At 39.4% G+C, this 27,364-nt stretch overlaps 1 protein-coding gene across 3 annotated transcripts; it reads left to right on the plus strand.

Annotated features, from left to right (window-relative positions):
• Positions 1-5,470: 5,470 nt before the first annotated feature.
• On the plus strand, positions 5,471-27,364 carry PURA (purine rich element binding protein A). 3 transcript variants are annotated; one of them, XM_007473723.3, is made up of 2 exons: positions 5,471-5,487; positions 12,674-27,364. In XM_007473723.3, the coding sequence occupies exon 2, from the start codon at positions 12,823-12,825 to the stop codon at positions 13,765-13,767; it is 945 nt and encodes a 314-aa protein (XP_007473785.2). In that variant the 5' UTR covers positions 5,471-5,487; positions 12,674-12,822; the 3' UTR covers positions 13,768-27,364. The 3 variants fall into 3 exon arrangements, with proteins under 3 accessions (XP_007473785.2, XP_056667371.1, XP_007473786.1); XM_056811393.1 differs by lacking the exon at positions 5,471-5,487 and adding an exon at positions 6,161-6,461; XM_007473724.3 differs by lacking the exon at positions 5,471-5,487 and adding an exon at positions 12,027-12,142.

Consider the following 27,364-nt stretch of genomic DNA (forward strand, 5'->3'; position numbering starts at 1 on the left):
TGCATGACTGCAGCATTTGATACTGTTAACTATCCTCTGCTCTGCGATACTCTGTGACAGTGCTTTCTTGGTTCTCCTATTATCTGACCACTCTTCTTACTGTCTCCTTTGATGGTTCAACATCAGTATCATACTCTGTCAAAATACTCCAAAACTCTGCCTTGGATCATCTTCTCTCTATATTAGGGATTCTTAACTTTGGAGTCTATGGATAAGTTTTTGGATAGGGTAAGAAATTACAACTTTATTTTCACTCACCCCAAACTGAAATTTGGAATTTATTTAATTTTTTTAAAAAAACACACCCATATCTGAGAATAGTTCCCTAGGCTTTTTCAACTTGCCACAAGGGTCTATGACACCAAAAAGAGTTTAAGAATTCTTGATTACATTCTTACTTGGTGACTTGATTAGCTCTACTGTTTAATTCTCTCTGTGGAGATGACTCCTACATCTACAAATCCATCTCTAGTCTCTCTCCTGAGTTTCAGCTCCCCATCTCCATGCCTGTCAAATATTTTAAACTAGATGTTCCATAGGTATCTCAAATTCAACATGTTCAAAATAGAACTCAATAAACATTCATTAAATGCCTACTGAGTTAAGTGCTAGGGATGCAAAAAGAGGCAAAAGACAGCCTCTGCCCTGAAGGAGCTTGCAATATGATGGGGACATGCAATTTAAGACAGCATATATACATATACACAAAGCAAACTATATATAAGATAAATAGGAAACAACAGATGGAAGGCACTAGAATTAAGAGGGGTTAGGGAAAGGATTTTGGTTTGCACTTAAAGAAAGCCAGGGAGGTTGAGGATTTCAGGCATGGGAGACAGAGAAAATGCCCAGAGCAAAGAGATGGGGTATCTTGTTCAAGTAAAGAGGCAGGAGGCCAGTATCACTGGATCAAAGAGTATATGTTAGTGTAAGGTTGTATTAAAACCAGATAGAAGGGGGCTAGGTTTTGAAAAACTTTGAATGCAAAACAGAATTTTGTACTAATCCAGAAGCAGTAGAGAACAGCTAGAGTTTATTGATTATGGGGTAAGGTTGGGTGACATGATCAGGCTTATGTATTAGGGAAATCAGTTAGTGGCTGAATGGAAGACAGATTGGAGTGGGAAGAGACACGAGACAGGCAGACTCACCAGTAGGCTATTACAACAGTCCAGCCATGAACTGATGAGAACCTGTTCTATAATGGTGGCAGTATCAGAGGAAAGAAAGTGTATATACTGAGAAATATCACAAAGTTGAAACTGTCAGGCTTTGGCAACTGATTGGATGAAAGGATTGTAAGACTGAGAGACTGGGAACATGGTATTACCCTTTATAGTAGCAGGGAAGATGGATGATAATAGGATTTAGGAGACAAGATGAATTCCATTTTGGACATTGAATTTAAGATGTCTTATTGGACATCTAGTTTGATGGGTATGAAAGGCAAATGAAGGTATAAGCTTGAAGGTCAACAGAGAGTATGGGGCAGGATGGGTAGATTTGAAATTACCAGTATAGAAATGTCATTAAAACCATAGTAGCTGATTAAATCACTAAGTAATATAGAGGGGGAAGAGAAAAGGGCCCAGGACTGAACCCTGAGAGACATCTATGGCTAGAGAGTGTGACCTGATAAAGGATCTAGCAAAAGAGACAGAAGAGTGGTGACTTACATCAGAACTTATTCTTTCCTCCAAAAATCATACCTTCCAAATTTCCCTATTTGATGAGGCCACTCAAGATCACAACTTCAATATTATGCTCAACTCTTCTTCATCCCATATCTCCAATCAGATGTTAAATTTTGTCATTTATACTTACACATTTTTTATCTATCCCTCCTTTCTACTCTTATAGCCACAGGCCCCCCCCCCCCATTTCAACCCTGCACCACCCCTCCTCACCTGGACTATTACAATAGCCATTAGTCTATTTGTCTCAAATTTCTCCCCATTCCAATTCATTTTCTACAGTGATTTTCTAAGATCCATGTCTGACCAGGTAATTCTAATTCAATACCCTAAAAGTTCTCTATTGCTTCTGTAATCAACAGAAGCTTCTATGTTAAGTTTTGAAAGTTTTCCCTAACCCAGTCCCAATCTTTCTTTACAGCATTATTGCACATTATTTTCCTCTACATTCAGCCAGACTTGCCCTCCTGCTGCTTGATGCCCACACTTCCTTTTCTATCTCCATGTGGTTGCATGGGATATCCCCCATGCCTAGAAAAATGTCTCATATTACCTCTGCCTCTTAGAATTACTCAATCCTTCAAAACTGTACTCAAATGATATTGCACTTTTTTTGTAAAGCATTCTTCTGCCTTGAAACCAATACACAGTATTGATGGAAGGTAAGGGTTTTTAAAAAAAGGTATCTATTATGGCAGAACAAAACACACTGGAAATGGAAAGCATGATAACTAGTCTAGTTAGTGTAGGGAATTGAAGGCACAGGCTACAACCTTTTAGGATTCACAAATGTAAATACTCAAGCCCATATTTAAGTGACTGAAGTATTCACATTTGTGAATTCTAAAAGGTTGTGACCTGTGTCTTCAATTCCCTACACTAGAATAAGACCCAAATACTTAAAAAATGATTTCAAAACTCAGATATATCTGAACTTTGTTCAAGAGGAACACTGTACCGAGGTTTAAGAGCATAGAAAACTCATCTTCCCTTCCTCCCTTTCCCTAGTCTCCCCCCCACTCAGCTTCCAGTGCCTTCTTTCCAAAATTTACCTTTTATTTATTTTGTTTATGTTTACATATTAACCTACATGTTGTATTCTCCCATAAAATATAAATTCTTTATGGGCATTGGCTGTTTTATTTTTGTCTTCACATCCCCAAGTACCACCTCTGGCACATAGTAAGCACTTAATAAATGCCATCCAAAAGGCAATGGAGAGATATACTGCAGGGTGTGAGCATACTATCACACACCCCTTACGGCTCTTCTGCCTTGGAGTCAACACTTAGTATCAATTCTTATATAGAAGGTAAGGTGTTTTTTTGTTGTTGTGTGTTTTTTTTTTTAAGAAACATGGAAATTGACATCATAAAGACCTCACTTAACCCTTCACTCCCCAGTGAGAAATAGGAAATTAAATTTAGTACTGGAAGGGGATTTAGACATCACCTAGTCTAGCCCTCCTTTTGTTATAGATGAGAAAAATAGTTCTTTAAATAGGAAGGAACTTGTCTAAGAGCACACAGATTTAATCCAGAGTTTTAGCAATGTACCATATGCTCTACTTGCTTTTCCTTTTGTATTTAGAACTCAAGCCCCTAGACTCCATGATGTTAGCACCTGCTGAAGTACAACATACCCTGTGAGCATTCAATACCTTATGCTAAAAATAAAAGACAAGCTTAAGTACATGGAATTTCTTGGGGAAAGGGGAAGAACTATGAATAAAAAAACATGTGAGTGCTGGACTTGAAGATAGGAAGAATTGATTCAAGTATCACCTCTCTACTAAATTTAACTTATAACCTTTGTTCCATATCCATAGAAAAATGATCTACTCTACATCAGGTATAACCATAAACAAATTTAAACAAAAACTCATTTCAAAAATCTATAGTTGTTTTAACTGCAATAGTAGTAAGACAAATAACTACTTATTCATAGTATTTTTCTATTAGTTTTCAGTAGTGGTTATTTGGTTTGCTAATCAATTTAGCTTTAGACAAAATGTGTAGCTAAGAAGGAAACTTTTGGCATTGCTATATAAGGAACAAGACTAGGCCTTATTATTCAAAATGCAGATTGAGCAAAGATTGGTAACTATACTATTAACAGTTTTTAAATTAAAAAAAAAAAACTTGAGGTATTTTGAAAGCCCAGAGTTCTCTGAGAAAGTGAACATTTATGCATGTGCTAACTTAAAATATAAATTAGAGGGAAATTGTTCTTTATAATTATAGACCTTCTATGAAACTATGCAGAATTTCCTCCCCTATGATGTCTCTCTTCTTCCTTAAAGAAGGGTGCTAGATTTGGGGAAAGGAAGACTTTGGTTCAAATCCCACCTTAGAAGCTAACCATGTGACCTTGGTTAACTATTTCTCAGCATCATTCAGTTTCTTCATCTGTAAAATGGGGATAGATCACAGTATTTGCTTCACAAAGTAGTTGAGAGTCAAATGAAACAATGCATATTGCAAATAGGTATTTACTTTTTCTATTCTATTTAAGGAAAGTATGAAACTAAATGTTTAATCTCTGAAGTGCTATTTGGAGTAGTCAGTGCAAAACACTTATAAAACTGCAAAACAGTGTAGGTTAATGAAATTGTATTGCCAGCTAAGGATAATTTGGTTAAAGAAGCAGTTTAAAGAAGAAAGAACTCTAAGCTGGCTTCAAAAGTTATCATCACAAAATTAGGGACAGATATTTGACAAATGAACTTATTGTAATAACTGGATTATTTTCAAAGTAATTTATTATGAAGATTAAAAATTAGTTATAATTTTCTAGCTCGACATCATCATCCTTGAGATTTCTCCAATTTGTGAAGCTGCAGAAAACATGCCAGAACTCCCATCTCTTAAATCTATCTGACCTCAGCAAGTAAGGCACAGGTTATGAAGCAGGAGGGAAGAGGAACAACTGAGGAAAGATATTCTGATTTGATGGACTAAGTAACATCTAATCTAGGTCCTATTCCAAATTCTTCCACCCATCTGTGACTGGGTAAGTTTGTCTGTAGTTCAGTTTCCTTACTTATAAAATGAGATCGATTTTCTTGGGCTTAACTAGATAGGCTTCTGGGGGAGGAGGGAAGGAGACATTAACTACCCTAAAAAGACTATATTCTTCAATGTGAATTATACATTGCAGCACACTGCCACTTAATTGCAGTATAAATTCAAATGCAACTAGAATGAGACAGTAACCAGTTGTTTTCCTAAATCATAGGTTAACTTTTTTTTTAAGTATTTAACAGGTTTCCAGGCTGTTACATTCAAAATGATTGTTACAGGTTGGAGAGAGGTACTTTAATATTCCTTTTGCAGATATTTTTAAATGGCTGTCACTTCTATTTTTACATAATGTAATACGATGGAAAGATGTGGAACTACATACACGAGAAAACTAGCAAAGATCTACATCAAACTAGATAAGATTTCCATACCCATTTTAAAAGTTGATAATTATCCTAGCATAGTCCCTTAATGAACATTATTAATTCATGCTTTCTCATTATTTTCTACTTCCTCCTAGTCTAACAGGTAAATTTCCCCTAAACTAGCCACTGGAACTGCTGCAGCTTTACCTAGACTGCAGAAGGCGGGGGGGGGGGGGGGGGGGGGGGAAGGGGGGCGGAGGAGGAAAGGGGGGGCAGCGAGGAAGAGAGAGGCCGCGGTGCAGGAGTTCTCTCCTTTCCAGTTAAAGACCCTTCAGGCAGGTGCTTAAATCTGGCTAGGGCTCTACTCTTTTTTTATGCTAATTCTTCCTCCTCGGCTGACTAAAGGTGAGGTTAAACTCCTGGGGAGTAGGGAGACAGAGACTCAGACCGCATCGGGGGCGAATTGCTGCAGCACTCCCTCTCCATCTCCCCCTGCTCCCGGGGATGCTAAGGGCCCAGCGCCGCGGGGGCTAGAGGGCTCTCTGAGCTGAGGAGAGACCAACAATTTGGGCCCGTCGCAGCCTCAGTGCGCCCCTCCTCTCATCTGACAGGCCGGGTCCCTCTCTCCTAGGTTGACAGTGGGATGCTGAGGCCGCTCCAGGACTTCTCAGACCTACCTCCCCTCCCCTAGCGCCGCCAGCGGCGGCGACGCGCCTCGGCTCCTTCGCCCCGGGCCCTGTCCTGTTCCCACTGCCCACCCACCCCAATCCCGTCCCCCTCCCCGCATCCTCTCGGAGTCCCCGCCCGCTCCAGCTCCTCCCGGCGGTTGGCTCGGTAATTGGGGTGGGGGCGAGGCGAGGCGAGAGGAGGGAGGCGGCGCGCGCTCCCGGGCAGGAGTGGGAGACAGGAGGGAGGGCAAGGGTGAGGAAGGGAAGGCAGGAGAAAGGGAAGGGAGGAGGGCGCGAGCTGTGGAAGGTGGGGAGCGCGCGCTGACGTCGCCCGGTGTCACGCACAGAGCGCCGGGTTACGCGCCGACGTCTGGCTGCCACGACTTGCCGTCTTCGGCGGCGGCGAGCGGAGCCCGGAGGGAAAGGAGGAGGGAAGCCGGGGGGCTGCGAGGGCCGCGAGTGAGCGGCGGGGTCTGAGCGGGGGCCTGCCCCGCGCCGGAGCCGAGTCATCTTTTTCCCCTCCCTTCACCCTCCCCTTCCTCTTGCTGGTCTCCTCCCCTCCCCTCCCCCCTTTCTCTTCCTCCTCAGCCCGGCTGCTCGCGCGGGCGCCCGCCAGCCCGTCAGCCTCAGCCTGAGCCGCAGCTCGCGCCGCCCGGGACAGGTGTGTGCGCGCGCTCGCCCTCCCCTCACCTGCTGCAGGACAGCGCCCGGGTAAGCCCGCCGCGCGCCGCGCGCCCCTTTCCCCTCTCTGTTCTTCACCCCCCTTCCTCCTCGCGCGCTGTTTTTCCCCTCCCCCCCACCCCGCCTGGAGCCCCTCCCGCCGCCGCCGCCGCCGTCGCCGCTGCTGCAGCAGCCCAGCTGCACCCCAAGCCCCGCCGCTCGGTGCGTGTGCACCCGCTGGAGCGGGTACCGCCCACCCCAGCTCCTCCTTCTCTCCATGATTATTATTTAATCACTGCAGACATCTCTGCACCCGCCCTCTCGGGGAGAGAGGCTGTGCAACACCCCTCATTACTACCACTACTTCCCTTTACGCACTCACCGACGTACTTCATCTCACCAAACTCCCCCAAGCCCCCAAGACCACCAGCGGTGCTGATTTACACCAAATTCTCAATATTATCCCTAATTTCTTTAATATTTTCTACTGATTTTGGAGCCCCTGCCCTCCTTCCCTCCCATTCTGAAGAATCCTGGTGTTAGATCACCTCTTTCCCTCCTCTTAACCAAGGAGGTTAAAAGGGATTGGGGTGGAAGACACATATAATGTAGGCTAGAGGGATAGGCGATACAGGTTATGACTGAGATACATCGTTTATTTCGCTGCTTTTCTCCTACCTCAGCACACCTTGAAATATTTTAAAAATAAACAAATTGGTTCTGACAGCTTTTGTCAGGCCAGAAGACAGAAAGGGCCGCTAAGCCAATCCACTTTGGGGGTGCAGCACCTGGGGATTGGAGCTCGGAGCCCCATTCCTTCCCCGTTATTTCTCCCCACCTATCTGGCCTGTGTCAGTGTTGAGCAGGGTAGGATTCTTGGATTGCTTCCTCTCAGGTACGGGGTTACCCCTTATCACCAAAGGAGGTCGAGATTCCTGAAAGAGAAAGGCTTATGGGGATTTCGAAAAGCCTTGGTATCCCCGTTGTTTGGTAGTGACAGCTTTCTGACTCAGTGGTCGGAGACTGCTTGGACTTAAGTCCTGATGTCTTCTGGCGGGCCCGAGGGCTTACAGAACCTCTCTAGGTGATTTTTTGATAGGTTATTGATGCTTCAAAACTAGGTGAGCTTAGGTGGTTAAAAACCGTTTTGTTTGTCCCCTTGGAGGAAATTGACCCACTATTCTTGAATGCCGGGGTTCAGTTCTATTTTCCCTCAGCAGTCCTTGGACCTTTGACCACAACGAAAGGCGCTCTGAAAAGGAGACGGCTTTTTCTGGTAGCCGGTCGGAGAGATCTCATAGCCTCTTAAAGAGGTTTCAGCAAATTAGAGAAAGCAAAATTTGATTTGCCATCGTTTGTTGAGATTAAGAGAATCTTTTCCTTTAGATCTCTCATTGCTACCCCTACATCCTTGGGCTTTTAATAAATATCAAGAGAGATTTCGGAAATCGAAGTATTCAGTGTTATACTAGAACTTTTAATTCCTTTAAGTAGCTTGAAAACAATTGAAATAACTAAGGTAACATAAATTAAGAAAGGATGGGGTTGCAGGAGTCTGAGCATTTAAAAAATTTGTATCCTGCTTTGTCCTTTCTTTCTGCTTTGCTGAATTGGTTACCGGGTTTTTCTTTGTGTTATTTGTATTATTGCTCGCTTTTCTTCAAACGATTCTAATGGTATTTTATAACATGTGTTAGTACTACTCCATAAATGAATTCCTTTTAGATCTTTAATGCTCACATCAAAAACTTAGCCATAAACCTTTGGAATGACTAAGACTTGAAGAGGTAGAACTTTGAAGAATTGGTTGGAGCAATAAGACATTTTGATAATGGTTTCTTAAGGAATTAAACTACTGTGTTTCTGGGTTTTTGAAATATTAAAATGTATCGAAAATTTCCCCATTATTTCCAGAAAGTCCTCCATATTGAGTATCATTAAGACCATATTTCAGTTGTTTTTTCAGATAACTGGTTGGTTTAAGTCAGGGGTTTGATTTCTTTTGCTTTTAAACTAGCTCATGAAAATCGGTGGTTCTTGTTTTACTTCTGTTTATTCATATTATAAAATGGTGATATCCTAATCAAGATAACTTGTTTTGGTTAGGGAACTTCACAAGCAAGAGATAGGAGGAAGGTAGGTATGTGGTTGGTTTTTTAAAAAATTAGTGTTTTGTAGTTTTTCGTGCATATATTGACTTTAATTTTTTAAATTCCAAAGTAGAACTTGTTAATTTTGAAATCCCTAAAGCCTATCATTCCAGGAAATCAAATTATCTTCTTTTCCTTCTCCTACCCCCATTTTTTTTAGTCAACTGGTTTCTTTTATTTTATGTATTCATAGGATGCTTTTCTTATATAGGCAGCCATGCCCAACAGTTTGTAAAGGTGCTTTAAAAGCTAGAATCAGTCCAATTTTCACAATAAAAGAGTCTCAGTAAGCATAATACTGTATACTGAGTCTCAGTAAGCATAATACTGTATACTGAACAGGTTTTTGCTCTGGCTTCCCAACATCCAATAATATGGGCAACTCAAGGAAAAACCAAACACTTAAAACAGTTTGGGAGGATAACTTATATTTCCTCATCTATAAAATGAGAGGCTTGGGTAAATCGAAGTCCCTTAATTCCTTGATATTCTTTGAGTCTCTTAGGCCCTTTTAATTTTAAATATCGTTTCCCTCATTCTTTTCCATTTTATTTCAATTGCACATGCTTAATTTTACACCTGACATTTGCTTTTAAATAATAAATATAAATAATTGGACATTAGGCATCTTTCTGTGGACCTGATAAAGAGCATTCAAATAATTAACAAAGGAGTAGATTTTTCTTAAGTGCATAATCTTTTGATTTGGAATTTAAATGCTAGATGTAAGTTAATGTTAAAAATTCTACTAAAATGAACAATTTTTCGTTGTAAATATTATATCTAGTAATATTTACATTTATTCTTTTCAGAGCACCTTTGTGGGTTTCTCTAGAGTAGAGAGAACCTCGTTTTTCTCCCCTTAACTTTAGATCATTTACCCTTTGAGAATTTACACGAAATTCATTTATTTCTGCTCCAGCAGTTAAAATTTGCTTTATTTGATTTATAATTGAATTGTTTCATGATGACACATATTATTCCTCTCTCTGTTTTGGCTGCAATGTAAAGTAGGACTGTTGGAAAGGAAAATCGGTATAAAATACCTCCAGTTGTTGTTGTTAATGTGGTGATTCTTGTTTCGGGGCTGAATTGTCTCCTCCCAGTCTTGGTCTCCCTAGCCTCTGTTCCCTGGGGCGCCTCTGAAACCTGCACGGATGGGACGGAGAGGAAATGGGCTTCAGCTTATCCTCACTTTGAAAACTGCTGTGACGGGAACTATGCCGTTTCAGTACCCCGATAGAGGACCTAAGACCTGTTTGAGCGTCTAGGGGCTACAAGTTGCTTTTGGGGGAAATCTGAGGATGCCCAAATACAAACTTCTGTTCCTCAAAGCAAAACCTATGGCGGTAAGAAACTATGGGGAAAGGTTTCGTGACTCCGACTCCAATTTCCAGGGGACTCTAGAGGAGATTGTCCATTGGGGTGTTGCTTCCATTGTGTTTCTGTTGCCCCGTCCTAATCTGTTAGGGAAACAGTTTCTCCGAAAATATGAAGGAAACCCCAATAAGCGGAGGAATCCAAACGAAAGCACCAATCTCATTGCCGACGGCTCAGAACTCCTTTAGATACCAAAGCTAAACCTAGGAGTACCTATCCTAAACGTCTGGGGTACTGAACTGGAGGCAAATCTTTATCTAGAGAGGAGGGACTTGGGTCTATCCAGGGTCCTGATCATTACTGACAAGAACTTTTGTTGTTTTACTTGCTCTTGCTAATATAATAGAAGCTGGGCCCCTCCGGGGGAGCAAGCCAAGTGAATTTTCTGTATAAAAGGTAGTAGGAAAGACAGAGCCTAGTTTCCCCTTCCCTTAGGCTTCAGGGAGGATGAGAAAGGAGAGAAGGGAATAGAGAGAGGTTCTATGTTGTATCCCCACTGGGATGCCTGAAAAAGTCTCATCTGGAAAAAACCAATTTTATGTTTGACACAGAGCTGGGAATATTCTCTCTTCTATAAGTCCATCCCCCAGAACCTATTGCCTAGTGCTTTGCATGTAGTAGGTACATAATAAATGTTTAGTGGATTGAACTAGCCCTGGGCAGAGGGTGGTGGTACACAAAGTAGTAATTTTTGCACATGGGTCTTGATGTCAGGAATACTTAGGTGATAGCCCATATCTGTGAAATTTGGGTGCCTAGGTTTAAGTAGCTTATCTTCAATCAAGGAAAATTGGGTTCTTGATTATTGAGGTACAAAAGCCCTTGATTGTAAGGTATGAGCAGCCTGTCTTAGAGAAATGGCACTATCAGATGATTTGGGACCCCAAAATGATCCCCATTGATATGCTTACCCCTTTGATTATAGAGCCTTCCCGTATTCAGTAAAGGGTTTTTATATTACCCCCTTCCTACATCAGAATTGAGCTTTGATGAGGAGACTTGCCAAGACTAGGCTTAGTTGAGAAGGCAGTCCTGGGCTAGGAACTGAAACCTTCAGGTCTGAGAAACCTGTTCAAGTTTTGGGCTGTTCTTTCTACTGGAGAAATGAGTTGTGATAACAACCTCCTCTTGTTCTCAACCCTTGGAGGAAAAGGATTGGGAAGTGAGTTCCTTTCATCAGACCCTTCAGGAAGTGAGGAGAATGGGTAGGAAGCTCCAGCTTTCTCAGAACCTCCCAAAGGTATCAGAAGAAATACCTTCTGTCTGGGAGAAAGGAGTAGGTCCTTGGTTGCTAAATCCGAGGGTGAACCAAGGATTTTTGGCCCTCCTCTCTTTCCCTTTACTCTTCTAGGATGTCTTTCTTTCTCATTACCTGAGGACCCAGTATTACACAGGCATTGGCCTGTTATGTCCCCTCACTTAGGACAACCAAGGAGCCTTTTTTGGTTTGCTTTCGAGGGGAGAGAGGGATATTAGTCCATGCCTGCCACATCAGGAGAGTCTTGATCTTAGGACAGAAAAGCGTCAGACCTGCCCTTAATGAATTTTGGGAAAGAGCTGCAGTTTCCCCCTCCTCCTCAAATCATGGCATTTTTATAGAGTGGATTTCCTAAAGCTGGTTTGGTTTTCTCCTTTATTCTTATTCCTCCCTTATTCTGGAATCCCATTTCTTCCTGGGTCTAATGGCTGGGTACCCTGGTTTTGCTGCATAGCTGGTCTGCAACCTAAGCTGAGCCAACCCATGAGCCTGGTGCCCCCCTTCCCCAGACTGATGGAGGTGGAGGGGGTGTGTGTGTGCAGTGCTGTCTTACAGGGGGCTGGTTGCAGCTTACTGTGTTTCAGTGGGGGTGTTTTTTGTGGGGGGTGGGCAAAGGAGAGGGGATGAGGACCTGTATGCGCCCTCAGCAGTTCGACTCCGGCCTCTCCTTCTCTTCCCTTAGTGCCCCCACCCGGGTGCACTGGGCGGTGCGGGGCTGCGGTTGGGGGGAGGGGGAGCGGGATCATCTGAGGCCAGAGCCGCTGCCGTGCGCGGGGAGGGGGAGGAGGGAGGGAGAAAGGGAGAGAGAGAGGGAGGGGGAGAGACAGAGGGAGGGACAGGCAAGGTGTCTGCTGCTCCGCTGGCGGCCCCAGCTCTATCTCCGGGAGGCCGGGCGGCTCCTCATCCTCCTGCGGGTCTCCTGCCTCCGGGGCCAGGGCTCTGCGGTAGGAGAACCCGGAGCGGGGCCTGTCCCCTCACCCCACTTTAGATTGGGTGGTTGGGGGAATCAGGGGAATGGCCTTGCCTCGGGCTCTCTCCCACTCCCCCCAGGTGGCTGCGCAGGCCCCGGGGAGGCCGCTCCCTGGTCTCTTGGGCCCCGACGGACGTCGGAACGGGCGCTGACCTATTTGAAGCTTTGCCCCCCCCGCCCCCACCCCTCTGCGGATCGTGGCTGCTCCCCCTTTCCCCCCCCTTCCCCTGCGGGCTGTGGCGGCGGAGGGGTCCAGCCCGGCGGCGGCGACGACGCGTCCCAGCTCCCTCCTCCTCTCCCTCTCCCTCCCCCCCCAGGGTGCTGGGGGGTGGGCGCTGCCTCGCAGGCTGGGGGCGGGGTGGGGGGATAGGAAGGGGGGAGTGAGCGCTAGCGAGCGCGCGGGGGGTCACGTGCCGGGCGCCGTACAGTAGGGCGCCCTGTTACTGTACTCGGGGAGTCAGTGCCCTGTTACCGGGTCTCGTCTGTCTCGTCTCTTTTCCCTCAGATCTCGCGAGATCGGCTGGCTGGCTGTGGGGGTTGCAGCAGCGGCGGCGGCAGGCGGAGCCGGGGGAAGGGAAGGCAGCGGCGGCGGCGGCGGCAGGCGGAGCGGCAGGCGGAGCGGCGGCGGCGGGCGGCCGGCTGAGCGGCAGCATCATGGCGGACCGAGACAGTGGCAGCGAGCAAAGCGGAGCGGCGCTGGGCTCTGGCGGCTCCCTGGGGCACCCGGGCTCTGGCTCGGGCGGCGGCGGGGGCGGCGGCGGCGGGGGCGGCGGCGGGGCCCCGGGGGGGCTGCAGCATGAGACCCAGGAGCTGGCCTCCAAGCGGGTGGACATCCAGAACAAGCGCTTCTACCTGGACGTGAAGCAGAATGCCAAAGGCCGCTTCCTGAAGATCGCCGAGGTGGGCGCCGGGGGCAACAAGAGCCGCCTCACGCTCTCCATGTCGGTGGCCGTGGAGTTCCGTGACTACCTGGGCGACTTCATCGAGCACTACGCGCAGCTGGGCCCCAGCCAGCCCCCGGACCTGGCCCAGGCGCAGGATGAGCCGCGCCGGGCGCTCAAGAGCGAGTTCCTGGTGCGGGAGAACCGCAAGTACTACATGGATCTCAAGGAGAACCAGCGGGGCCGCTTCCTCCGCATCCGCCAGACGGTCAACCGGGGGCCCGGCCTGGGCTCCACGCAGGGCCAGACCATCGCCCTGCCGGCCCAGGGGCTCATCGAGTTCCGTGACGCCCTGGCCAAGCTCATCGACGACTATGGCGTGGAGGAGGAGCCGGCCGAGCTGCCCGAGGGCACCTCCTTGACTGTGGACAACAAGCGTTTCTTCTTCGACGTGGGCTCCAACAAGTACGGAGTGTTCATGCGGGTGAGCGAGGTGAAGCCCACCTACCGCAACTCCATCACTGTCCCCTATAAAGTGTGGGCCAAGTTCGGCCATACCTTCTGCAAGTACTCCGAGGAGATGAAGAAGATCCAGGAGAAGCAGAGGGAGAAGCGGGCTGCCTGCGAGCAGCTCCACCAGCAGCAGCAGCAGCAGCAGGAGGATACAGCAGCAGCAACCCTGCTGCTGCAGGGGGAGGAGGAGGGGGAGGAAGATTGATCAAACTGTAAAAAACATAAACACACATACACACACAGAGAGGAAAAAAAAACTATACTATAAAGAAAGAGAGAAAATAAAATTTAAAAAAAATGTTAAAAAAAAATGTAACTGTTAACTCCAAGGGAGCACCCACCACCCACCGAACCTCCACCAACTGACAGTTTCTCTTCTTGACTTGCCACCCATCGCTGGATGTTGTCCACTTTATCCACCATATAAAACAGTAAGCAGCTGCTAAAACAAAACAAAAAAAAAACAAAAAAGTAATAACATTATATATGAACTGTGTTTCCTACTTGATTAAAAAATATAAAGAACTGAGTGTTTATTTCCCTAATTAACCAAGAACTTTTGTACACGTTTAAGCTATTATTATTAAAAGTGTTTGCAAAATGGTCAAGATTATAATATTGCTGAATTATATTAAAAAAAAGTCCTTTTCATGTTGAGCTAACATTTGACTTTAGCACAAAAAAAGAGATATTTTAGAACACGTAAAATAATATTTTTAGTTTTTTCTTCTCATTTTGTTACCAAATTTCAAACCTTACATGGAGGTTATTATAGTATATTTGACACCCTATATACCTGTGATTAGAGATGTGTATATATATGAGGGCTAGGCATGCTGTGTGTCTGAGCTTTGTCTAAATGTTATGCAGAAGTTTGTAGAGTTAAAGGTACGTAGGTTTAATTCATGCAAGGTAAACAATAAGTGCTCTCTTTTATACAATATGCATTGCATCTGGACCTTAAACATATAAAATGGTCAGTGAAACTTCTGTGAACATGAAGAAAATTATTAAAAAAGGCATTTAAATGAAATTTGCTAAGTTGTGATTTTTACGGTTTGAACCAAAGTTATTCAAATAGTAAAAAAAAGAAAAAAGTATCTAAAAGAATATCTCCTCCCATAATATTTTTCTGCTCCTGTTTGGTTTACAACTAAGTAGGCGTATTGTCATTATTGTGTATATGAGATGTACTTGTATTGTTCATAATATATTTTTTTTATTATGTGTAGAAAGACTTAAAGTACTTAACCTTATGTGCAGCAATTTCCAGTGAACCTGTATTTGGACAACAGGTAGTGAGTCTTTGTGTGGTCACTGACACTAGCACTGTCTCCTAAACTTGCAAGAGGTCTGAAGCTATCCTTTGATTTATGCCAGTGCTATTAATTTATGTAGGCCTGTTAGAAACCAGTGCAACACAATTATAGAGTTATCCTACTGAGCCATGGATTTTGAGTTTCATATAAAAGTGAAAGCCAAGTTGGTGTATGTAAAGGATTTCCATGTAGCTGTGGTGCTAGTTATTACTGGCTACATTATATTCTAAGTGTATTTGTGACCCTAAGTGTACAAGCCTCCTATCAAGTTTGTTCTTGTAACTCTTATATTCAAGGTGTAGGGTATGAAAATGCAGAACTTAAGGAGAGCACTGATTTGTCAGCTGTTGTCCTCTAAACTGAAGTTATTTGTAACTATAGACTTTTACAGGTTTTTCCTTTAAAGATGTTTGTGTGCTTTTAATTGACAACTAACTTCTTGCTGCTGTATAGTAAAATATTAATATATTTTTATCATTAAACTGCTGCATGACTATCATCATTGAGTGAAGAGAAAATGTTATAAAAAAGATGCCTTAAACAGTACATTTTTGTTCAGAATTCTGTAGAAAGCATTTAAGTAAATGGAGAATCTTGTCTGACTCAAAGTTCTGGGGATGAAATAATTTGTTTCTTGACAAATCTAACCATGTAGATCTAACTGCTGTATATAGAAGACACCACCTGTAGGAACAGGAAGGTATCTGTATCTGTGCTTCTCAATGATTGTAAAGCATTGGCCTAGGAAGGTGAAAAAGTTGTCTAAAGTTACTTTTCTGCTGGTTCATTTGGTTTTATTTTTATATTTTTAAAGTTCCCTGGTTGTGTTTTTTTCTTTGTTTTTGAGATCTACTGTATATGTTGGATAAACAAGCTATTTCCATTGTACTGTGCATTTCTCTTTTAAATAATTTGCTTTTAGTATCCATACAATGTTAAATATGATATGACCTTACAGTAGTTAGGAGTTTCTTTTACTTAAAAATCACTGGAAATTATTAAATTGTTTTTTTTCTCCCCAAGATGCATTTTTCTTATTTCCAAATAGTAGAATTAAGCTTTGACAGTACATAATGTGAGACATTTGAAATGCTTTTCACCTGCATGTAAACGTTGATTAATGACCTGGGATTATTTTGTTGTTGTTGTTGTTTTAAAGTTTGTTGAGCGGTTTTGTTCATTGTACTTTAACTGTGATATGGAAAAGATTGCATTATCTGTGCTGTTCCTAGTTAGAAAAGTGATTTGCTTTGCTTTTTGTTTCTGGTTTACTGTAGGTTTAAAAAGTTAAGCATTGTATCACAGGTGGTTGGAATTCTTCTAGATCAGTGTTTTATAATTGCCAGCAGTAAGTAGTGCAAGTCAACAAAACCACATCAGACTTAGGCAAAATGACCTTTCTTACCATAGAGAAGTTCTTTCATGAGGTTTTCTTTAGGGTCAGAATTACCTAAAGGGAAATCTGGGACTATAGATTTCAGATTCTGCTTTGGAATTGGACCAGGTAGAAATATATGGGTTGTGCAATTCTAGTTACATTTATAAGAGTTGATTGAACACAATCTTAGCAAGTTTTTGTGCACAGTGTCTGATTTGCAGTCAGTGGATTTATTTTTCATTCACATACAGATATACTAAGATTTACATGGTGATCATGGAAAAGATAAAAGACTGTAAAGATGCTCTTGTTGCATCAATTTATCCTTGTTCCCTCCCCCTCCCCCACACCTCCCCCTCACCCCCAGGTGCTTGGTACTTTACTAAGTTTCATTATCTTAGTGTTTTGCATTCAAGAGGTTTTTTTTCTTTTGTTTTTCTTTTAATGGTTACCCTGTTTATGCTAGAACAATAAAGGTAATGGTATATTTGACCATATGTGTTACTCAAAGAAGACAGTATGATCAAATGTGCCAAAAAAAAATTCTTGACAAGTATTGCCTTATTTTCCTTGATGATCTGCTTTGTCTTATAATGGTCCAATATCTTGGTCAAATTATATTTGCCTGAGTATGAAAGAAAACTTGAAATTCATTGCAATATTGACATTCTTTAAAATAAGAGACACTGTCAAGTAATTAAACCCAGAGGAAAATAGCCACCAGATTTAAATACCTATTGAGGTGGTAAGGGTGATTGGTGGTGTGGTGATGATGGTGGTGGGTGATGGTGGTGGGGATTGATGGTGGTGGTCATGGTGGGGAGGGAGTGATGGTGATGGTGGGTGGTGATGATGGTGATGCTTAATCTTTTATTTTAAAAGCCACTGTTAATTTGTGCCTCATTTTTCATGCTGAAGTTACAAGCAGCAGTCATCCAGCCACAGAGGGAGCTAAAGTTAACTAACCAGAACTGTACAGAAATCATTATACATGCTTTTTCACAACAAAGGAAGTTCATTTTAAAAAGCCATGTTGGCTTTTACTTTCTAAGATACAGATTGGAGGATAGATGAATATTTGCCAAATGAAAAGAAACAATAATAGAAAAGGAATACTATTTTGTAGCTTTTCAAAAGCCATGGATTATCTGAACCAAAACAAACCTATCAACAAAAATCCTTGACAGTGTCACTTTCTAGTTTTCCCCAAGAGGGGTTGAAGTTTTAAACTAAAGTTAAAATATAGCACTGTGGTGTTTTTTGTTGTTTTTTTTTGTTTGTTTTTGTTTTTTAAGATTTTACAAATACTTTTAAAGAACAGAGTTGCTATAGTAAAAATGGATTACTATCTTGATTTGCTCTTTCAGTTATGCAGAAGGCTGCTAATAATTTTAACCCTTCCCTTGTCCAAAGTAGACAATTATTTTTATTTGGGAACAAGTACATTGTTGCCTTTTAAAATAGCACTGTAACAACCTCTGATAATTAGTTATAGTGTAATCTTTATCCCTTGCAAACTATGCAAAGTGAGTATAAATTAAGATTAAATTTAAAATAGTTGATTACATTGCAATCAGGTGGCATTCAGGAAACCAACTGGATTATATACCAATAAAAACTATTAACCTAAGAACTATGTATGCTAATAACAAACTATAACTTAGCTACCTAGTCTAAAAATTGTCAACATTAATATTGTGTAACAGGTCTGAAGAAGATTGCCTCCTTTCTTAAAAAGAGAGATTAAGGATTTTTATAATTGTTTTTCATCAAATTTTAATATTTTTGTCAAATTTTTAGGTATTTAATTTGTAAAACAGTCTGCTTTGTACTAGCATACAGAAAATAGGATATTGATTTAAACTTTTTTAAGCCAAGTGATCAAGTACATTTGTAATAAAAGTCAATGGATCCATATCAGTTGTACTCACTGTTTTCATTTCTTGTACTTTATAATGCAGTAGTGTTATATACTTCTGCAGGAAATATGAACTGAATCTGGGTGGATGGGAGGGAGACAACTGATTTAATATGAATATTAAAAATCTGGATGATTTTCATGATCCTTAAGTCAGTGAAGATTTGGTTGATCTCAAAAAACATTTTTATGAATATCCTTTTTGCTTAAAGTTTTGTTTGTTTTGCCAAATTTGATGTTCATAGGCTTTTTGCTTTTCAATTCCTTTTTTTTTTTAGCTTCAAATTTAAGAGACTTTCTAAGGTATGGACTTTTTCTTTTCTTTTTGCCCACCATGTCAGCCACGCTATAGGCATGATTATTTTTATCTTTTCTCCATTTCTCATCATTTTTTCTGAAACATTCCATCCTCTTTTCCATGGTCCACATATATGTGCATGTATACTTGTATACATATGCCTTTTATACCATGAGTTATTATAAAGAGGCCTATTATATAAATGTAGGCCTGATAATATTGCATTCCTGGCGTTAATTCTTTTTATTTTTTTAACATGTAAACAAATGTAAGCTTTTCCTTAGAAGTCATACACCAAATCTGATGACTTATACTTTCCCAAAATTTTTCAAATGGGTATAATTGATGTACAAGAATGCTAAAACAAGGTCATATTTTCAGTTACTTATATTTTGGACATTTGATTACAACTCTAAATGTAATATAGTTGAGATGTGATCACTTTAGAGAGTAAAATGAATAGAAATTTAAAATATCTTGCCAAGCAGTTTTTTTTTTTTTTTAAGAATCCATCAAGGTGGTTTCTACAGAGATTTTTGATGAAGGGATGTTTTTAGGTTGAAATTGAAACCTTAAAGAGAGATTTTTGATGCTCTTATTTTCTGTTGATTGGATTTGATATTTCACTCAGCATATACCAGTAAACAGCAGTTATCATTACCATTATTCTTGCTTTTCATTCATTGTATCACTGTTGTTTTCATTGCAGTTCATTATGGTAAGATAGAAGTGTGTGTGTGTGTGTGTGTGTGTGCGCGCGCGCGCGCGCGCGCGCGTGCGTGCGCACTCGCCTGTCCTAAAACATCTCTAAGTTTGGAGTTTTCAACCACCAGTTCTTTTGAACATAACTCCTACATTGTCATCACTTTAGAGGATGTTGTCCTATCTATTAAGAAAAAGTATGATCAGTGTCAACCTTTTCCACAATATTATTATGAACAAAGCAGTGCCTATACAATACCAAAAAAATTCATTGAAAAGTAAAAATTATCAATTATCAAGCCAACTATTTAACTGAGTTGACCAAATTAGCAAATTTGGGTATTGAATAGATGGTGGCCTAACTGACTATGTCCCTTTGGAAATATTGAGAGCAGGGCAGGTAGTGTGTCAAAGATTTCTTCCTTAAAATATGGAAATACAGATTCTATAACTTCATTTTTAATGTTTGATGGTGTCTGTTATTTAGTATATACCTTTTTTCTCTTGTGTGTATATATTCTATAGAATAAAGTTGTTTCCTAATGATCAAAAAATTGTACCACTTGAAATTGAGTTCAAAATGGTTTTCATGACCATATACTCTTTGTTTTTATATATATTAGTAACCTCCTCTATAGTAAGGTAAATTTTACCAGCATTTCATGTGTTAGAATTTAGCTCAATTAAAAAAAAAAAGGCAGTTATTATTACATTCTCAATTTGGTTTGCTTTAATGTTTCAGGAGACCATAAGGTTTTGCTATTAAGAATATTATTCGGCAGATATGTCTGTGCACAAGCGCCTGTCCTTGTAGAAATATGTAGGAATAGACTTTTGAACACAGCCCCTAGCAAAGTGTTTTGCACATAGTAGGCACTTAAATGCTTGTTAAATTTTTATTTTTGAACATCAATTATGTTGAGGATGCTACATGATTCAGGAACAAGAAGGAGAAAATATATCCTTATGATATCCTTCTCCCCTTCTTTAGTAGAGGATAATTTTATCCCATCCATCTTGACTATTTCAGGCAGTGATCATAACTAACAGATTTGGTGGTTGGCACCAGTTTGTCCTAGAACAGAAGTTAGTAACCACTGATTCCTGTAGAACTCTACTATTTTGCACCATATTAATTTTTGACATTTTTTTCTTTGTTACTTTACTTCCTTTATATTCTAGTATGCTTCTTGGTACTTAGCATTCATTTCTCCTTCTTAGGCCTTAGACCTCTTAATGATATTTATACTTGACACCGTTAAGGCACTTGCTTCTAAAGAAGTTTTTGACCCTTGTCCCCACAGCATAGCTAGCATAATTGTCAAGAAGAAGCCATGTGCTATGCTGTTTAAGCCTAGCATTCATCCCTGACTAGAATCCTGCTCCCAACTAGAATTTTACATTTTAATTAAAAAGATATTGAAGTCTTATGCTGAGATATATTTGTGACTTAAAAGATAGTAAAATGTATGTATATTTAAGAAAGGTTGTTGAAGCTGTAGCTAACCATTTGGAAACTGGAGAGCTGGTGAAGGAATTTTTAAAAGGGGATGTGAATGCTATAAGGAAAAATGAATTAAAAGTAAGAAGGATCTTAGAATGGATATAATAAGAGGTGCCAAGATGGGTGTTTGGATTGAGTTATTTGCTAAGGATGGTGAATGAAAAGGCACTAGGGGATGTTTAAGAAAAGTCAAAGGATTACTTCATTTGTTCTGTGGGAAGTGATGGTCTTCATCTTTCTGGGTCTTATGATGATGCATTAAGTTCACTGATCTACTTATGGAAAGGTGGCATGTTATAGAACAATTTAAAACCCAAGGATTATAGAATTGGCCATTATTGGGCTCATTCAGGCTGAACCAAAGCTAATGGGCTTAGTTATTCTGAGGAAAATATTAGGTATACCCAAATTCCTAACAGTTTTAAAAGCAATTCTCAAAAGCAGATATCTTGTATAATGTCTACTATAAGTCTTGGGATCATATTATATAATGTGGTAGTTTTCAAGTCAGTTTTTAGATGTTTTTAGTTTTTGAAGCCAGTTCTTCCACTCTGGATTACATTTCACACACACATACACACACACACACACACACACACACACACACACATACACACACAGTGTTTTTAAAAGAGCAAATAAAAATCTAAATCCAAGTGAAATAGCTAACACTAGATTGCAATTTGAAGTATATTTTATATTTCTTCCAACAATTGTAAGGTTAGTAACAAGCCAGCTGCATTCGTATATGGCCCTTGATAACATAGCTGAAGTATGCTTTAGCAGAATCAGCTCACATATCTTTGCCAACTTTTTTTCCTTCAGTTATTCATTATAATGCTTTAAAAGTACAGAATTCCTAGTCACTTCTGTGGTGAGGAGTATGTTAACACTTATATTTTCTAAAAGTTCTTATGTCCTTGTTGCAGGAATAGCTGATGGTATTTGGCTTTCTGCTTCTCTCAAGCCAATGATGCTTTATATTTAAATTAGTATGACAAACATTTATCATAAAAGTCATACAGTATTATTTTGGTTCCAGTCAAATATATATATGCATTTTGATAGCCCTCTTTCAAATTCATTTAATTTTTGACAAATATCTTACATTATTGCTATTAAAACTCTAAATGGAAGTAATTAATTTCTACCTGGAAGGTAAAATTTTAAAAAGTCAAATATGTCAATTATGTTAACAATTTTAGTATTTCTTTATTATAACATTGGTAGAGTTGGCACTAAAATGTAATATAATATCCAGATTTTATAGTGAGTCATTTAAAATTATAGTTTGAAACCATAATTTGTTTTAGTCAGTACAGGACCTTCTTAAACGACCCCTCAGTTTAGCAATTATATATCTTAAAATGTGTTTCTAAGCTGATATTTATTGTTGATTTAAATGTCTAGGCCAAAGTCTTTCTGAAGCTTCCTCTTTTGTTGTGCAAAGAAATGAATGGTAGGTAGCCAAACTTTTCAGCAGGCCAATTGTCTTTTATGCATATTGTTGCCAGTGTAAAAACTGTCAATCTCAGGGCAAAGTCAGTAAAGTTGCCTAAAATGTTTCCAATTTCTTTTCATCATTTTGCACTACTTAACCTTGCATTTCATTTTTCTTTGAAAATGAAAATAGATCAGTTGTTTTCACTTTTGTTTCTAGGTGTTTCCAATTTCCTGGTCATCAGCAGAATCTTATAATGTTTTCAGTATCTCACCCAAATGAAAACCTTAATTATAATTAAACATGTTTAACAAAGTCAAGAAAATATTTTACAGTTGTATAAAACTCAAATCTCATTTTCATTCCCCTTAAAATATGACCTTTGCCACCAAAACCCTTTGAAAATATTTATGTGACTTATATGTAAATATATAAAGTGAAAACCTTGGAAAGCATATAAAATGCTGTCTTTAAGATCCAGATTTCAGCACAACAGTTCCATTTGGGTTGTTTCTGTGTATGTTTTAACCACTAAATTTGTTCAAAGGGAAGAGGTCTGGTTGTGAGTTGTATCCCTTTATTGTCAATAGGCTTTCTTTCTTATAGACCATCTGATGTAGTTAGGATGAGAACTGTCTTATTGTATGATTCCTTAAGGAATTTTGTGATGGCTTTTGGGGGAGTAGGTCTAGTATAATACATGAAGAGTCTTTATCTTAACCAGAAGTCTTCTTGTAACTTTAAAGGTGGAAAAGTTGACACATCAGACCTTTTCTCCAGTTGGTGAGTTAGAGTATGCATAATAGTTGGTGTTCAGAAAGGTAATCAATGGCTATTGTCAATAGAACAAAATAAAATGGGCTATTTTTAGTGATCTATGTTTCCTTTTTTATAGTTTTTGGGCATGTCATACTTAAAACTCAACAAATGAGAGGCCTCTCTTTGGGCCTGGTTTATTTTTGGAATGCCTGAGTGTGTGTTTCAGTGAGGGAAGAGGGTTTTAATTCTTGACATGCTATTTAACTGCAATGGTTTTGACTCTATATTGGAACTTTGTTATCTTTCTGTTTCATTTTTGTCAGAAAAGTTAAACTTCCATTGTTAAGATTTTAGATTTGTCTAGTGGAATTGTATCAGTTAGTTCATCTAAATATGGGTCAATTTGGGGTAATTTAGTTTGCAAACATGCATTTATTTGTCTCAGAAAATTCTTTAAAAGAGATTTAGTGCAATATTGAAAGTTAGAGACTCATGTAGCTAGGGTTATTTATATTCAAAACTCTCAATTTTCAAATCTATATGGATATTGGGATGGTGTTCATTATCCCTGTGTATTTCCTTCAAAAAAAAATTTTTTTTTTTAGATTATGCCACCATACATAGGGGAAAAATTAGAAGGTAGTTTTTGTTTAAGATTTTAAGCTTTTCTACATGTTAATACATGAATTTTTCTTTAGAAAACTTAAATGTAATGATTCAGAGCATTTATTTGCCAAATATAAATAAGAGGGAACCAGCAGTTTGAAATGGGGTTTAAGAGCTTTTAGGATTCTTCCCCTATTTCCTGGTATAAAATTATCTATAGATGCCTTTTAGTAAACTTCATATACAAATTTATTTATATATACATATATACACATACGCTTGATAAAATATGGAACTAATTCACTTTGCATAATGTGAAGTTTTGCAATCAGATGGGAATAGACTATAGATGAAAGGTGGTGGCACCTACTGGCAAAAAGTAACATTGCAACCCTGGTCTTTTAGACATGACAAATAAATAGCCAGACAAAAGATGGAATGAAACAAAGTTTTGAATGCTGAAAGTATGGAATCTGGAAATTGCCAAGAAATATAAAGAATTCTTTTGTTTTAGGGTATGGAAGAAAACAGATAATGTAGACTGATTATCCCAGAGTTAGAAAAGTAAACAACTGAATGGATACTCTAAGCAGGCATAAATTCTAATGTACAGAGATGCTCAGTGTGCCATGAAACTGCTGCCAAAAATTTCATTTAAGTTTCAATTTCAATTATTCCACAATTAAAACACCAATTTATGGTATATGTCAGTAGGAAAAGAGATTTTGCTTTATAGTTGCTTTGCCAGAACACAGCTATTCTGTGAAGTGAGGGAGACCGGTATTACTTTTGAGAGGGTTTGTGGAACAAAAAATACATTGTTTCTGCTCTATCTAAACCAGTATTTATGAGTAACACTTGTTTGGCTGTCTTTGTGTTGGCAACTTTTATCAGTAAGTATTGGTTTACACTTGAGACCAAGAGCCAAGTTTATAAGGCTGGCTAATATTTCTTCACCCCTATGTTAAATGCAAACACTTTAAAGATATATACATATGTGTGTATGTATGTTCGTATGTATCTTCAGGTATGCCTTCTGAGTTAAAAAAAAAACTAGAAATTATAGAAACACATCTAATAGAACAGGAATCTGACAAATTGTTTCCTCCCAATTTAGAAGCTTGTGAGAAACAGTACTTTGAGTCTAACTATACACCATTCAAATGTGTGTATTAGTTTTAATACAGAATTTTGGGGCATGCCCTTGGGCTTATTCAAAAGTGTACAATAGGAAACTAAATTTCCTTTCATAGGAAGGAGATGTTTTTCTATTTTGCAACACATGAATATAAAGCTTCCACTATGGGAAGATGAATCATGTATCAAATTAATGAGACACATATATATTTTTACATATTTAGAAGGAATCTATATAGAGCAACATTCAGAACCTATATAGAAATGATATTCTGTATAGGACCAATAGAGAAGCAACATTCAACACTTAAACATTTGGACTTTTCAGGTAGGGAGACTTTAGGTCTTGTAATGACTTGCAGAGTATTATCATCAAAATGCAGTCATTACTTGAAATTCACTGGGGAAAAATTGTTAGAATGTTCTCTTGAAATGTGTTTAACTTAAATACAGCAGCTCTAGGCTAACATATGTGTAGGAAACAAGCAAAACCAACTAAATAAATCAATCTGGTTTGCCAGCCAATCCAGTTTGAGTGAAGTGAATACACTGATAGCTTGCATCCTGAAAAAACATTTTGGATCTTAGCCTAAGGATCTGAGAAACAATCTTACCTGACATAAGAAGACTCACACTTTGATAGTTTCTAACAAAACTGTCCATTTAAGGAGCTATGATACAATTTACTAATTTAATCCACAGATATCTGTTGATTACCTGTGAGATTTTTAGTCCAAAGTGACCTGAAACCCTTATCCCTGGAAATAGATCTCAAACTAAACAGGGCTGGATCAGGTCCTTACTTGGATGAGTCTCATAGATTTAAGAGCTGTACCTGCTTTCCTTGAGTTAGTACTGAACCTATATCCAGCATGATGTTGCTGCAGGTACTTTCTCTCAGAAGAGGCATGGAGCCCACATCTTGAAGGCTTGTGGCATTTTGAGAGGAAGGTGGTAACTCTAGTGCCCTAGCCAAATTCCAGCCGACAAATGGGTATTCCATCTCATTTTCAATGGAAATGTTCATTACTTCCCAGCCAACCTGGATGATGAACACAGTGTGGGTTGAACTGCTGTTTCCCATCCCTCCCCACCCAAGTCTGAGATGCCTGCATGTACTAACTTGATGATGTTAATTCTTTAACCTACCTCACAGGGATGTTGTGAGGCCTCAAAAGTTCATGTTTATAAAATGTTATAAGTTCATTGGGTAGTTGACTCTTGTAATTGCTGTGTGGTTAAATTGAATTTCTTCTAGGCCAAGTTTGTAATCTGTGGCTACTGGAGTATTCCAGCTGTAAAGTGTGAGCTAAAGCCTACTTTTCCTCCCTTTTTTCATGGTGTGTGTGTGGGGAAAATACCTGTTCAATTTTCTGTCAGGGAAGTCCTCAGCTGAACAGCATCTGAGTAATAACTAAGGTTGGTGGTATCCTTGGGCAGTTTGAACATGACTAGATGGATCCTTGGATGCCACAATGAGATGACACAATGAGAACTCACCATTATTTTTAATGGTTGTAATAGCTATTTCCTCTAGTTGTTATTTTAAGAGTAAGTCGCAAAGTTGCTTTATTTTAGCTTTTTGTGTATGCACAATCCCAAACTGGAAGAAACAAAAATCCTGCTGTGAAAGGTATATATTACTCTAGATTTTTCTTATTGTAAATATTGTAAGATTGTAATACTGTCGATATTTTATTAACCAACAGATGTTAATCTATGTGAATTCAGACTTATTTTAAATGTGCTTCATATTTACTGTATGTTGTTCCTGTTGCAGACAGTATTAAGTTATATTCTGATGTAAGATTAACTTTATTAAAGAATGTAAACATTAATGTTTCCTTATGGGAAAAGAAATAAAATATTATAAAGACAATTCTTTTCATTGAAATATAATGTGTACTTATGCTTGCTAGACCAGTACCACTTATAAATTTAGTACAACTATTCCAAAATGTTAATACAGCTAACATAGTTGTGCTGTTATTTGAAAGTTCAAGAATAAGTATTGTTGGAATATAAAGTTTGTATCAGTCTGCTGTGAATCAGAACCTTGACATTTCTAATCACATTTGTAAACTTTTTATAGTGAAAATTTTAATGACTTAATTTTAAAAATTCTCCACTAAAGAATAGTCAAATTAGTATCCTTTCAGAAGTAGAGTTGTCTTTATTGTCTTTACAAAATGACTTTGGTTTTAAGGACCAGAAGTTTTTAAAGGCTTTAGAGCAGAGTTGTTGACATTTGAGTTTACAAGTTACAAGTTAGTCTTCATTGGAGATGTGCCAATATACAGTAGAATATCATTAAATTGCACTGATTGGGGAGCCCTTTGAGGGTACTTGAATTTTGCCAATTAAAAAGTAAGCAAATGCAATTCTAAAACCAAATTCAAGGATTCTGTAATAAATGCAATTGTTGTGTAATGAAAAAGCAGTGTTTTGGAATGTAATGTAACCCTAATTTGCTGCCATGCATGTCCATCCCATTGTTGAGAACTCAAAATATGGAAATACGGCAGATACCTCTTGAGTCAACTGGCTCTAAGAGTTTGTGGAATACAGAAATGGAAACTAGCAAGGTTCTACTGTACTGCTTATTGAAGTATTGTGATTATTTTAGGCATTTTGATTCTTACAAAATATATACTGTAACAGTATACTTTGTACAGATTTAAATTTTATTTGAAAAATGAAATAAAGTAGGCAAAAATAAAGATGTTTATTTTTCATGTGA

This window comes from Monodelphis domestica, chromosome 1, assembly GCF_027887165.1.
Source record: "Monodelphis domestica isolate mMonDom1 chromosome 1, mMonDom1.pri, whole genome shotgun sequence".
Taxonomy (NCBI): Eukaryota; Metazoa; Chordata; class Mammalia; order Didelphimorphia; family Didelphidae; genus Monodelphis; species Monodelphis domestica.